The 13,614-nt window shown below is 48.7% G+C and overlaps 1 protein-coding gene across 1 annotated transcript in view; it reads left to right on the forward strand.

The window, feature by feature from the left end:
* Positions 1–211: 211 nt before the first annotated feature.
* ephb2b (eph receptor B2b) overlaps positions 212–13,614 on the forward strand; it is a 66,376-nt gene continuing 52,973 nt past the window's right edge. The window contains exons 1-3 of the mRNA XM_068742174.1: positions 212–278; positions 509–588; positions 10,469–11,153. Coding sequence (XP_068598275.1) covers positions 212–278; positions 509–588; positions 10,469–11,153 — 832 coding nt within the window. The remainder of the gene's footprint in view (positions 279–508; positions 589–10,468; positions 11,154–13,614) is intronic.

Below are 13,614 nucleotides of genomic sequence, written 5' to 3' on the forward strand. Positions count from 1 at the left end.
TGGCCTTTCCCCCTGAGCAAAGAAGCTCTCCAGAGACGTTTGCTAGTTTACGGATTTATTTTTGTTTTGTAACGTGTCACGTGACGATTCACACGTTAGAGAAAATCCAGTTGTTTTTCAAAATAAAACACCTGTCAGACTCGAATAATTAGCACAACGGAAATGATATAAATGATTTATTCTTACTGTGCAGCCCGGGCCCAAATGTCTCATGGACCGGTACCAGGCCGTGGTCCGGTGGTTGGGGGCCCCTGTCATTGGTGGGGTTCACCACACCCGTGCGACAGCCTGGTTCTCCAAATCTCTCTGTGGCATGTTGGATTTGGAGCCGACAGCTTAAACCTGACGTCTCAATTGACTGCCAGGACCGGACGGAATCCATCAGGACACACCCTCTGGTTCTGAGAGAGAGAACCAGAGTCATCTTTTTGATCTGAACTCCAAACGATCGTGAATGAGACGTCGAGGTCTCGTCCCTAACCCGAACCCTCTCTTCATCTCTTCCCAGAGACGCTTATGGACTCCACCACAGCCACAGCAGAGCTGGGCTGGACGGTCCACCCCGTGTCAGGGTCCAGTGACAATAGTGTAAGTGACACGCTCTTCTTTCTCGTCCTCCTCATCCTCATCTTCGTCTGATAACTGCATTTCTGCCCTCTAAGATGAGCGTGAGGTGTGCCCTGCTAATGGGTTCATTTCCTCACTGCTGACTTTATTCCTTTTGGGTGTGGATGTGTTTTGGTTTCTCACTCCAAGGTCAAAGGTCAGTGAACATGGTGGCCTGCCCCCAGCTAAACAAAGAACCCAGCCGTTAACTTCAAAAGACAATTTGTACACAACAATGGGAATCTCTTGGCGTTTCCAGATGAGACGTTTTGCTTGGTACGGTTTGGTTTACTTCAGCGGTGTCAAACCCGTCCAGTGGAGGGCGAGACGCTCCAGGTTTTCCTTCCAGCCGGCCAATAAAGCAGGCCGGCCCTCCAATGGACAGGTTTGACACATGTGGTTTAGTAGATACTCAATATAATACTAATATTTACTATAATACTCACCAACATACTTTTATTTAGATTTTTTCTCACTATGAATTGATCTTAAATTTTATTTGATCTCCGTAGCTCATGAAAAACAACCCTGAAATGAAATGCGTGTTTTCCTGTGCCAGTCTAAAGCGATGCGTGAACGAGACCCACTCGAGTGACAGCGTTTCCATTGGTTCCCACTCGCCACATGCTAGCCAAAACCAGAGTCTCCGCCTCCCCCACTTATCTCCCCCCACAAGATTTAGACTTCTAAGAAGGAGTTCCGAACAGAGAATGTTGTGTAATTATGTCCCGGTGCTTTTTAAAAAGCCAGCACAATTACTCATGCGTCTGTGGTTTTGTTTTAAAAACGTTTGAGAGATATTCTATCATTTTGTCGACTAACACAACAACTTCCTCCTGAGGATTCCTACCATCAGCGAGAACGTGAAGGCCTGCTGGCCTCCTCTCGCTCCAGATCCAGATCTAACTGGACAGGAGAACCTCAGATCACATCGTCCTATCAGCAAAGCCCGACCCCCCCCATGTTTCACAATCCTTTTAATACTAAGGCACAAAGACGTTGACGTTAGCACAGAGGGTGACCCATGTCGCTGAAGGTCGACATTCAGCCTGAGCTAACGGTGCGCCGCGCTGCCAACTCAAGGATGTCCATACTTGTGATCGCAGATCGAACTTTCTGATTTCTGGTGACGCTCTACTCTCTCCTGAAAACGTACACTTACACCCCTGTTGGAGTGAAATGAAACGCCCCCCCCCCCATTGGCCTGCTCAGCGTGGGCGCTGAAGGGTTAAGGTGATACGACTGAGCTTGTCGGCTCGGGGGAAAGTGAAGAGCGAGGGCGATGGCCGATAGTGCGTCCGTCACGGCCCGGGACAACAGGTGTGGAAGCAGGGCTGGCGCCCCCGCCCCCACCCCCACCCCCACTCGGTGCCACAGCGAGGAGCGCTTTACAGAAGCGATTGTCTTACTCAGGTTCACGAGGGGTCCGCCTCTGGATCAGTGCCGTTCAGCAGAGCGTGGCACCAGCAGTCGGCTCTCGCCGCTCTGCACAGCTCCGTGAAATATATCCTGATGGAAACGCCAACGAGGAACGGCGTGACATGAAGTCACACGCGTTACGGCAGGTGGCGCTACGCCGCCGTTTTATTTCACGGCCCTTTCCACTTTCGTCTGTCGGATTATTATGATAGGAATCTTCTTCGAGCACAGCTGGAACACCAAACGATTACAGCGTCCGTGTGTTTGCGGCGCGCAGCAATCGCCCTTTTCATCACCCGAGCTGACGTCTGGTTCTCCACGGCGACGCTCTGACTTTATCCTCTGTGGGACGTTTGGGCCCCGCAGAGCTGCTCCCTCCACCCGGGAAGGGGAACCGGTGCCGTCTCTGGACAGCCTTTACACCGAGTCCAAACAGCAATATCACAAATGTAAAGGTTCTAGTTCTGACACTTTATCGCAAGTAGAGGCTGAAGAGGAAAGCGAGAAATCGTTCTGGCTCTCCTGAAATGGATTTTAAGCGATTTCGATATTCTGACTGATTGTAATCGGATGCGTGACGGAGCTGATGCGCAGCTGGCTGCCTGACCGGGGTTAAGTGGATCTGTGAACATGGAGTCAGAACTCCTGCCCTGGAGTACTCACAAGCGCAGCCAATTAGAAAGACGCATGGCAGCGGCGGAGCGAGCCCTCCGACACGCCGCAAGGACATCATTAGGGGGCGTTTGTGGGTTCCCTCATGAAATGCGGCGCCGAGTCAGCTGCAAACACGCAACACTGGAGAGCTTTGCACAAACGACACGCAGCACATCGAGTACCATGCTTGAGGCTGCTTGTGTGTAACTGTGGCTACGCGCAGCAGCCGGAATACGTTCTAACAAGCCTTTTCTTTCGTGCAGCTAAAGTTTAGACAAATTCAGATTGAAGTTGGCAGCTGATGTCTGGCTGATTCTGAGAGAGAGAGAGAGAGAGAGAGAGAGAGAGAGAGAGAGAGAGAGAGAGATTCTGTCCTGTGAAGCCCGGGTTGGCTCCCATGGCCTCTCAATGATTGGACACAGAGAGTGGGTGTGGTTTGTCCCTTTGGGGGACACACTCACACTGACAGATTTACACAATTACAAATGGGGCGGGTGTCCTCCGGGAGTTGTCCCCCGGTCCGTCCCCCCTCAGAGATAGAGCAGTGATGGACATGATGGACACTCGTCCCGGAATACACAGATATACTGGAAACTACTTTATTGCATTTCTTGTAGTATGGATATTGTCAGAGTGTATCAGCATTCATGCGCGCACAGCATCATTTTTGAAACAAATTAAGGGTTTCCAAATGATTGAGAGCTCTGCAGCATGTCCAGCAAGGCAGCAGTTGCTGGTTTAACTTCAACAGCAGAACAAGCGATGACTCAGCAAACCTCCGGCTGAGGAGCGCCCTTAAACTAGTAAACAGCTAAACTAAACTGGGCAGTCCAACCCCGGTTCTATCATGGTACAGAGGTTGTTACTTTAATACACAAAGCAATACTATCTCAGAGTTCTTCCAAACCCTCTTCCGGTTCTTTAATCTCCTTCGTAGTCAATGAAGAGAACGTAGGTAAAGTGCAAACATTTATGTAAACAAACCAGCACATTTGGTTCGGGAATCAGCGCCGAGGTTCGGATCCTTGGGCGCGTCCCATGCTCCGAACGGAAGCACGTCCTCCTCGTCGTTTCTTTGACCATCGATAAGTCCATCCCCCTGAAGGTGGGGCGTCGCCCTGGCCAATCTTTAACCCTGTTGATCAGTTTACTGTGTGCCGTCACTGATGAGACGTTCAGGGAAATCAGTTATAGTAATATGTAACTAAATGTTTTACCATCCTAGGGGTGTGTCGCCGTGTAGTCGTGTTGTGGATTTCCATCTAATATGGAAATTCCCTACAATTTAAATTATATGCAGATGTATGCTTGGCTTTTAAGGTTTGTGTGACAAACATCAATCTCCTATAAAACACTTCTTAAAGTATCCACAGCTGAAAGGTCTTATGTCGTCTAGGACTAAGGATGTTACGTACATTCCTACACCTTCATTAATTGAAGAAATAATTGGTAAAAAAAGGAGACAAAGGCCGACTGTCCAAATATAACTTACTGTTACATCCACGAGGTGGAACAATAAGAGAACAAACAGGTGAGAACCAAATGATTCGACGAAGACTGGGATGCAACACAAAAGGGGGTTTATTGTCACGGAAGGTTAATAACAAGTGGAGGAGGCAGCGACAAATCGGTTGTACCGAATAAACATAAGCACTAAAAGAAAACCAGGCCCGACTACCCGTCCGCCCCAAACTACCCGTCTGCCCCAAACTACCCGTCTGCCCCGACTACCCGTCTGCCCCGACTACCCGTCTGCCCCGACTACCCGTCTGCACCGACCACCGTCTCGGATAACCAACGTAAAGAAAAGGCTGCCTAACAAATCTACTAAAGGTGAACAAAACGTCCCGAGGTAGCAACAACCGCTAAACCTGGTGTCTCTAGACAGAAATCAACTACACGTCCAGATGTACAGGGTACCCCCCCAACTCACCTGTGTCCTCTACCCCAGCAGTCCCCAACCTTTTTCCTGCCACGGACCGGTACCGGGCCACGGCCCAGTGGTTGGGGACCGCTGCCTCTACCCCACAACCACAAACCATCCGTTTCCAATATAGTAAAATACAACATATAGGTCGAGTGCCTCAGTGTCGAAACGGCGGATGGGAGGGCCGAGAGCCCGGAGAGTGCTCCTTCTTGTAGGCAGCTCCTGATGGTCATTGGCTAGCCACCCCCGTCCAAACAGGTGGACTCAATCAATGACATCATCTCCTCCACCTGGCAGCACCTGCAAGGGAAGGGGGAGGGGCAAAGCAGCAGGAGGCTCTGCAGGCCCGTCTGGCGCTGCAGGCACACGTCGAATCCAAAAGATTCTGCAATCGATAAATTAAATGCACGGAGAAAAGATATGCAGCTAGAGCTGAGAAACTTTGTCAATTCTGCAATATATATATTGATATTTTGTTTCCCCAGCGAGTATTGCTTTTTCAGCAGCGAGTATCGATACATTCAGCCCTGTTCAAATCCCCCGTGTCCCGCACTTTGCAGGAAGAGCGAGCGCTGAGGCCTGCCAGCCGCTGTAGAGCATTTCGAGCTAGTTACCCAGAGCCGACGTCTTCCTCTTCCGGTTAGATTCAGGAGAATGGCGGCGAGTACAAATCCAGCGCCGGTGTGGGAGAAGGACGGCGGTTTGCAAGCTGCGTCACACAAACGGGAAGTTTCTATTCCTGAACAAGAATCTGAAGAAAAAGTTGATCACTTTCTGTTTCGAGTCCACTTGTTGCTCAGAGCTTACAGGCCTCAAGCCAACTCTGAGTACAAGTTTAATTTGGCCTAAATGTTGCTCCGATGGACTTGAATTGTTGGCTGCCATGGTTTATTTTTACTAGCCTGGTGGCTAGCTTGGCTCCCCAATATGTTCAGTATCAAGCTAAAGTAAAGTACAGTTATGGGAGCTCTATATGAAAATCTGCAGAGTAGAGTAAGTGTAATGTATATTATTATAATCATTTTTATTATTTTTTATTGTTATTTTAGTTTTATTACGTTGAACCCTCCTGCGTTTAAATTTCATTTGAATGATGCAAATGTTGAACCGGACAGTGTGCGGTCGCTCCTGCTTAATGTGGTGTGGTTCCGTAATTAGCTCCAAGGTCGACGCAGGACTTCCCGTGCTGTATATTCAGCTCGACTGAAGCTAAGGCGCTCTTCGTTGAATCATTGCAGCGGAGGAAAGTCCAGCTCATAATTCAGCCTCTGCCAGCCAGATAAGCCGAGCCGCTCTGTCGCTGAGACCTATGGATTGCCGGTCGGCTGAGCAGCGGGTGAACTCTGCATTCAGGTCAGCTGCTCTACTTTAGCGTAGCACGTTCGAGCAGACAAGGCTGGCTTGGGAAAGTAATTCCTTCGACAAAGTACACAAACCGTTGGAATAGCCCTGGTAAATGTCTTTGAAACAGAAGTTCAACGCTTTAAGGGGACAAATACTTGATGGAAGAACACAGACCCGGGAAGGCCTAAAGTATCAAATGGAGTTATACTGTTATTTTTATCTGTTTAAAAAGTTAAGTCACCCTGATTTGCATTCCTGTTCAACTCAGGATGATTAGACCAAGGAAACCCCAATTAAAACAAAAACAAACACAACAAAAGTATATTTCTTTAACCAGTTCTGCATTCTGGTTTTATTTTTGCCAGTTCTGCGTTCTGTTTTTTTTAACCAGTTCTGCGTTCTGTTTTTTTTAACCAGTTCTGCGTTCTGTTTTTTTTAACCAGTTCTGCGTTCTGTTTTTTTTAACCAGTTCTGCGTTCTGTTTTTTTTAACCAGTTCTGCGTTCTGTTTTTTTTAACCAGTTCTGCGTTCTGTTTTTTTTAACCAGTTCTGCGTTCTGTTTTTTTTAACCAGTTCTGCGTTCTGTTTTTTTTAGCCAGTTCTGCGTTCTGTTTTTTTTAACCAGTTCTGCGTTCTGTTTTTTTTAACCAGTTCTGCGTTCTGTTTTTTTTAACCAGTTCTGCGTTCTATTTTTTTAACCAGTTCTGCGTTCTGTTTTTTTTAACCAGTTCTGCGTTCTGTTTTTTTTAACCAGTTCTGCGTTCTGTTTTTTTTAGCCAGTTCTGCGTTCTGTTTTTTTTAGCCAGTTCTGCGTTCTGTTTTTTTTAACCAGTTCTGCGTTCTGTTTTTTTTAACCAGTTCTGCGTTCTGTTTTTTTTAACCAGTTCTGCATTCTGGTTTTATTTTTGCCAGTTCTGCGTTCTGTTTTTTTTAACCAGTTCTGCGTTCTGTTTTTTTTAACCAGTTCTGCGTTCTGTTTTTTTTAACCAGTTCTGCGTTCTGTTTTTTTTAACCAGTTCTGCGTTCTGTTTTTTTTAGTCAGTTCTGCGTTCTGTTTTTTTTAACCAGTTCTGCGTTCTGTTTTTTTTAGCCAGTTCTGCGTTCTGTTTTTTTTAACCAGTTCTGCGTTCTGTTTTTTTTAACCAGTTCTGCGTTCTGTTTTTTTTAACCAGTTCTGCGTTCTATTTTTTTAACCAGTTCTGCGTTCTGTTTTTTTTAACCAGTTCTGCGTTCTGTTTTTTTTAACCAGTTCTGCGTTCTGTTTTTTTTAGCCAGTTCTGCGTTCTGTTTTTTTTAGCCAGTTCTGCGTTCTGTTTTTTTTAACCAGTTCTGCGTTCTGTTTTTTTTAACCAGTTCTGCGTTCTGTTTTTTTTAACCAGTTCTGCATTCTGGTTTTATTTTTGCCAGTTCTGCGTTCTGTTTTTTTTAACCAGTTCTGCGTTCTGTTTTTTTTAACCAGTTCTGCGTTCTGTTTTTTTTAACCAGTTCTGCGTTCTGTTTTTTTTAACCAGTTCTGCGTTCTGTTTTTTTTAGTCAGTTCTGCGTTCTGTTTTTTTTAACCAGTTCTGCGTTCTGTTTTTTTTAGCCAGTTCTGCGTTCTGTTTTTTTTAACCAGTTCTGCGTTCTGTTTTTTTTACCAGTTCTGCGTTCTGTTTTTTTTAACCAGTTCTGCGTTCTGTTTTTTTTAACCAGTTCTGCGTTCTGTTTTTTTTAACCAGTTCTGCGTTCTGTTTTTTTTTTAACCAGTTCTGCGTTCTGTTTTTTTTAGCCAGTTCTGCGTTCTGTTTTTTTTAACCAGTTCTGCGTTCTGTTTTTTTTAACCAGTTCTGCGTTCTGTTTTTTTTAACCAGTTCTGCGTTCTATTTTTTTAACCAGTTCTGCGTTCTGTTTTTTTTAACCAGTTCTGCGTTCTGTTTTTTTTAACCAGTTCTGCGTTCTGTTTTTTTTAGCCAGTTCTGCGTTCTGTTTTTTTTAGCCAGTTCTGCGTTCTGTTTTTTTTAACCAGTTCTGCGTTCTGTTTTTTTTAACCAGTTCTGCGTTCTGTTTTTTTTAACCAGTTCTGCATTCTGGTTTTATTTTTGCCAGTTCTGCGTTCTGTTTTTTTTAACCAGTTCTGCGTTCTGTTTTTTTTAACCAGTTCTGCGTTCTGTTTTTTTTAGCCAGTTCTGCGTTCTGTTTTTTTTAACCAGTTCTGCGTTCTGTTTTTTTTACCAGTTCTGCGTTCTGTTTTTTTTAACCAGTTCTGCGTTCTGTTTTTTTTAACCAGTTCTGCGTTCTGTTTTTTTTAACCAGTTCTGCGTTCTGTTTTTTTTAACCAGTTCTGCGTTCTGTTTTTTTTAACCAGTTCTGCGTTCTGTTTTTTTTAACCAGTTCTGCGTTCTGTTTTTTTTAACCAGTTCTGCGTTCTGCTTCACATCATTGGTGTCATCGTAAAAGTAAGGCAGTGCCGTTGTGAAAAGCATGAAGTCTTGAACGTGTTGCAGCACATGCTCTCTCTCTAGTTGGACTGAACCGGCAGCACCCCCCGAACGAGAAGCGACGCATTGTGCGTAATGTAACAGGGTCCAATATATAAGCCTGAGCTTCGGCTTGGTTTCCATCTTCATCCTCTTCAGGCGCCTCACCCGCTCCAGCTAATCCGTCCTGACAAACAGCACCAGGGTTACCTGCACCTTCTGCACTCTGAACACATGACCACCCGTATGCGGTGCCGTCTGGCAAAGGCCGGGAGACGGAGCCGTGAAAATGAAGACGCTCCTTCTAATTTCACACTCTGCGCTTGATCGTTCAGACCTTATTATGCCCCATTTGCTTCCTTCCAACGGGCATGATGAAAGCGGGGCAAAGGGGCCATGACAGGACAAAAAGAGGCCCTCCATCAAAACACGTTTTGTTTGGGGTCTTTTTTCTGGCTTGGCTCAAACCCTTCTCCCCACATGGCTGCACTGTCCCCGCCGCTCGCCCTGTCTGTGTCCCTCATTAGCCCCAACTCCCACCTGCCTCCGCATTCAGTTTATTAAACTACAATTGTGTAACGCTCTGCATTCAGCAGAGGAAGGGCCACTCTCGGGTAATTGGCCCCCAGCCTTCCCTCCGCTCCGCAACAAGTGGGAATGCCGGTGGCTGCTCGTGAACCAGACGCCGTCTGCTAGTTTGGGCCAAATGGCCGAGCTATCCTTCAGCGGCAGCCCGGAGAATACCGCTGAATAAGAGGCGGACGAAACTTTGATCCGAAACATTTTGTTTCCATGTCGTGTTTTTATTTATTTCTGTCTCGTCTTCACACGTCGGCGCGTGATGGCGTGGAGCAAGCCAGCGTCAGAGCGAGTAATCAGGACGTGGGAGTTCAGAACGAAAGCTGTTCTAATGAGTCAGGAAGTGTTTGATCGGACGGGGGGGTCCTAACAAGAGGGGTGACCTTCCTCTCCCTGCCCGTCAAAATGTGTCAAAATCCCCACTAAGTGGGCACTAATTTGAGAAATTATATCAGTTGTGAAGTGAAGAGTGAAGAGTGGGGGCAGCTGATGCGTGCTGGCCCTGGGGGGGGGGGTTGAGAGCAGGGCTTCCCTTTGGTGAAATGCCAGGGCCAGGGTCACGTTCTGCTGGCTGGAGAGAGCGCACGGTGTCTGAAGCCGGTTTGAGCCGTGACCGCAGGGTGAGAACGCAAACTGGAGCACCAGGAACCGTGCGTCCAACGGAGGCCTTCACTCACCAAAAGGACCACAGCAGGCCTTTTAGTTCATGATGAAGGAGCTTTCACTGCGCTGCCAGTGCCCCATGAGATGTCCTGTCCTGCTCTGCTCTGTCCTGCTCTGTCCTGTCCTGTCCTGTCCTGTCCTGTCCTGTCCTGTCCTGTCCTGCTCCGCTCTGTCCTGTCCTGTCCTGTCCTGTCCTTCTCTGTCCTGTCCTGCTCCGCTCTGTCCTGCTCTGTCCTGTCCTGTCCTGTCCTGTCCTTCTCTGTCCTGTCCTGTCCTGCTCTGCTCTGTCCTGCTCTGTCCTGTCCTGTCCTGTCCTGTCCTGTCCTTCTCTGTTCTGTCCTGCTCTGTTCTGTCTTGTCCTGTCCTGTCCTGCTCCGCTTTGTCCTGCTCTGTCCTGTCCTGTCCTGTCCTGTCCTGCTCCGCTCTGTCCTGTCCTGTCCTGTCCTGTCCTGTCCTTCTCTGTCCTGTCCTGTCCTGCTCTGTCCTGTCCTGTCCTGTCCTGTCCTGTCCTTCTCTGTCCTGTTCTTCTCTGTCCTGTCCTGTTCTGTCCTGTCCTGTCCTTCTCTGTCCTGTCCTGTCCTGCTCTGTCCTGTCCTGTCCTGTCCTGTCCTGCTCTGCTCTGCTCTGCTCTGCTCTGTTCTGTCCTGTCCTGTCCTTCTCTGTCCTGTCCTGTCCTGTCCTGTCCTGTTCTTCTCTGTCCTGTTCTGTCCTGTCCTGTCCTTCTCTGTCCTGTCCTGTCCTGCTCTGTCCTGTCCTGTCCTGTCCTGCTCTGCCGCTGTGTCCAGACGTAAACGTGTGCTTTTCTGTTCTTGGTCAACAGTGGGAGGAAGTCAGCGGCTACGATGAAAACATGAACACCATTCGGACCTACCAGGTCTGCAATGTTTTTGACAACAATCAGAACAACTGGGTTCGGACCAAGTACATCCGTCGGCGAGGTGCTCAGCGGATCCACGTGGAGATGAAGTTCTCTGTGAGGGACTGCAGCAGCATCCCCAACGTGCCCGGCTCCTGCAAAGAGACGTTCAACCTCTACTACTATGAGTCCGATGCTGACGCTGCCACCAGAGCCGCCCCTGCCTGGATGGAGAACCCCTGGATCAAGGTTGACACCATTGCAGCAGATGAGAGCTTTTCTCAGGTGGACCTGGGGGGCAGGGTTATGAAGATCAACACTGAGGTTCGGAGCTTCGGCCCTGTGTCCCGGAACGGCTTTTACCTGGCCTTCCAGGACTACGGCGGCTGCATGTCGCTAATCGCCGTCCGGGTCTTTTATCGGAAGTGCCCTCGCATCATCACGAACGGGGCGCTGTTCCAGGAGACGCTCTCGGGAGCAGAGAGCACCTCCTTGGTGGCGTCGAGAGGGGTTTGCATCCCGAATGCGGAGGAGGTGGACGTCCCCATTAAGCTCTACTGCAACGGCGACGGGGAGTGGATGGTGCCCATCGGACGCTGCATGTGCAAGGCTGGGAACGAGGCCGTGGAGAACGGGACGGTGTGCCGAGGTAAGCGTTGCTGTCTCTATATCGTTCAAATGCAGGCCACATGCTGATGCCTGGAAGGTGAGCGTTCATCGACCGTCCGTCCGAAAGCAGCCGTGCTCCACTCGTACCACCAGTCGCTGCGGTTTGTGTTCCAGTAGGAACGAGCCAGAAGGTTCTCAGAGTTTGTTCTGGATTGTGTGACTGTTTATTTCTGAGACTTACACGTCACAGGTCTCTGCTGGCTGGGGAGCATACCCTAAATCATGTGTGTCAAACTCAAGGCCCCGGGGCCAATGTGGCCCGCCAAGTCATTTTCTGTGGCCCGCAAGAGCTTTGTGCAGAAAAGTTAAAGTGAATCAGAGTTGACGTGTATTTGTAACTGATCTTTAATCTGTAAATGGTTTTAATGTTAAAATTACATATTTGTTGCTGACTCCATTCTGGATCCGACCCAGATGATATTCAGTGGTGAGATAGAGCGCCCCCCCCTACATGACTGTTAAATTCCCTAAATATCGGTCAATAATCAATGGAGATATTGAAGAACAAATCACAGACAGACGCCGGCGATTACATAACCTCGGTGGATATTTTTACAGCAGTAAGGTATCGATATATTTTTAGAACTATGCAACTGCATAGTAATATTTATAATTTAATTAAGTATGTAGTAAATACAGTTATTTAACGTTCTGCATACAGAACAGAACTTATCAGAATCAGAATCAGAATCAGAAGTGGTTTATTGTCAGTGAGGGTTCACAGACTAGGAACGTTTCTCGGTGAAGTCGTGCTACATGTAACATTAATGACAAAATACAAAATACAAAAACCATACAAGTACGGACACATCAGCAGCAGCAGGAGTGGATACACAGATGTGTACTAGCAGCAGTAAACTAGCGTAATCACGCAGTGCAAATGGAACAGTGCAAGTTGTATTCAGGAGTCCGGGACAGAATTATTAAGTGTTCATGAGTCTTACAGCCGAGGGGAAGAAGCTGTTCTTGTGGCGGGAGGTTCTGGTCCGGATGGACCGTAGCCTCCTGCCTGAGGGGAGAGGGTCAAAGAGTCCGTGTCCAGGGTGAGAAGGGTCGGCTGTGATCCGACCTGCACGCCTCCGAGTCCTGGAGACATACAGGTCCTGGAGCGATGGCAGCTTGCAGCCGATCACCTTCTCCGCAGCACGTACAATGCGCTGCACTCTGTGTCTGTCCCTGGTGGTGGCGCCAGCGTACCACACGGTGATGGAGGAGGTGAGGACAGACTCCACGATGGAGGTGTAGAACTGCACCAACATCTGGGTTGGCAGCTTGAGTTTCCTCAGCTGCCGCAGGAAGTACTTCCTCTGCTGAGCCTTGTTGGTGAGGGAGCTGATGGTCGGCTCCCACTTGAGGTCCCGGGTGATGGTGGTGCCCAGGAAGCGGAAAGAGTCCACGATGGAGATGGGGGTAGGGGAGTCTGTGAGGGCGAGGGGGGGCGGTGGAGCTGTGACTTTCCTGAAGTCGACAATCATCTCCACTGTTTTCTGGCTGTTCAGCTCCAGGTTGTTGCTGCTACACCAGGACACCAGCCGGTCCACCTCCCTCCTGTAGGCCGACTCATCACCGTCCGAGATGAGCCCGATGAGGGTGGTGTCGTCCGCAAACTTAATCAGTTTAACGGACTGATGGCTGGAGGTGCAGCAGTTGGTGTACAGGGAGAAGAGCCAGGGGGAAAGTACACAGCCCTGGGGGGATCCGGTGCTGATAGTCAGGGTGTCCGAGACCTGTGTGCTGTCCGGCTGCTCATCTCCTTCCGTCCGTCCGTGCACAAGATTTGGTTTCTTTCATTTTCACTTGGAATCTCTGACAGGCTAATCGATCTGGCGTTTCAAACATCGATGTACGCAGCACTTACCTGCGCCGCACCCTGTCCTCGGGGGGGGGGGGGGAGTCAGCCAACGTGATTAGACATCTTGATTACTTGAATCAGCACATCGGTGTGTCGCCTGCAGGCAGGAGCAGCCAGCCAGCCGCCCGCCTGCATTTTGGATCGGTGTGCTGCTTCCTCTCTTATTCATGCCTGTAATTGCAACACATCCCATCACATGGGGGGGGGGGGGGGGGGGATGTGACAAACCCAACACATTTCCTGATTTCTGACCAATAAATAGCTGATCATGCTGCTTCGCACTCTCCTCTTCATCACCTCTGCTATCGGGGCTGTCACTGATTCCAACGTGGCACATAGCCAAGCTCCGCCTCCCCTGCTCACCTGATGAATATAAACGCGTTACATTAGACACATTGCAGCAACGTAGTACACGGAGATGGGAGTTTTATCGGCCCATACAATAGTTATGAGCCTCGCTGGGAACAACAGGGAGGGGTGTATTCTTAGCAGGACCCCCCCCCCCCCCACACACACACACCCATTGTTGATGGGACCATTTCAGTTGGTCTGCTGTCCTGTCATGTTCTGAAATCCTGAAAGCTGATAT

The sequence above is a fragment of the Brachionichthys hirsutus genome, chromosome 8 (genome assembly GCF_040956055.1).
Source record: "Brachionichthys hirsutus isolate HB-005 chromosome 8, CSIRO-AGI_Bhir_v1, whole genome shotgun sequence".
Taxonomy (NCBI): Eukaryota; Metazoa; Chordata; class Actinopteri; order Lophiiformes; family Brachionichthyidae; genus Brachionichthys; species Brachionichthys hirsutus.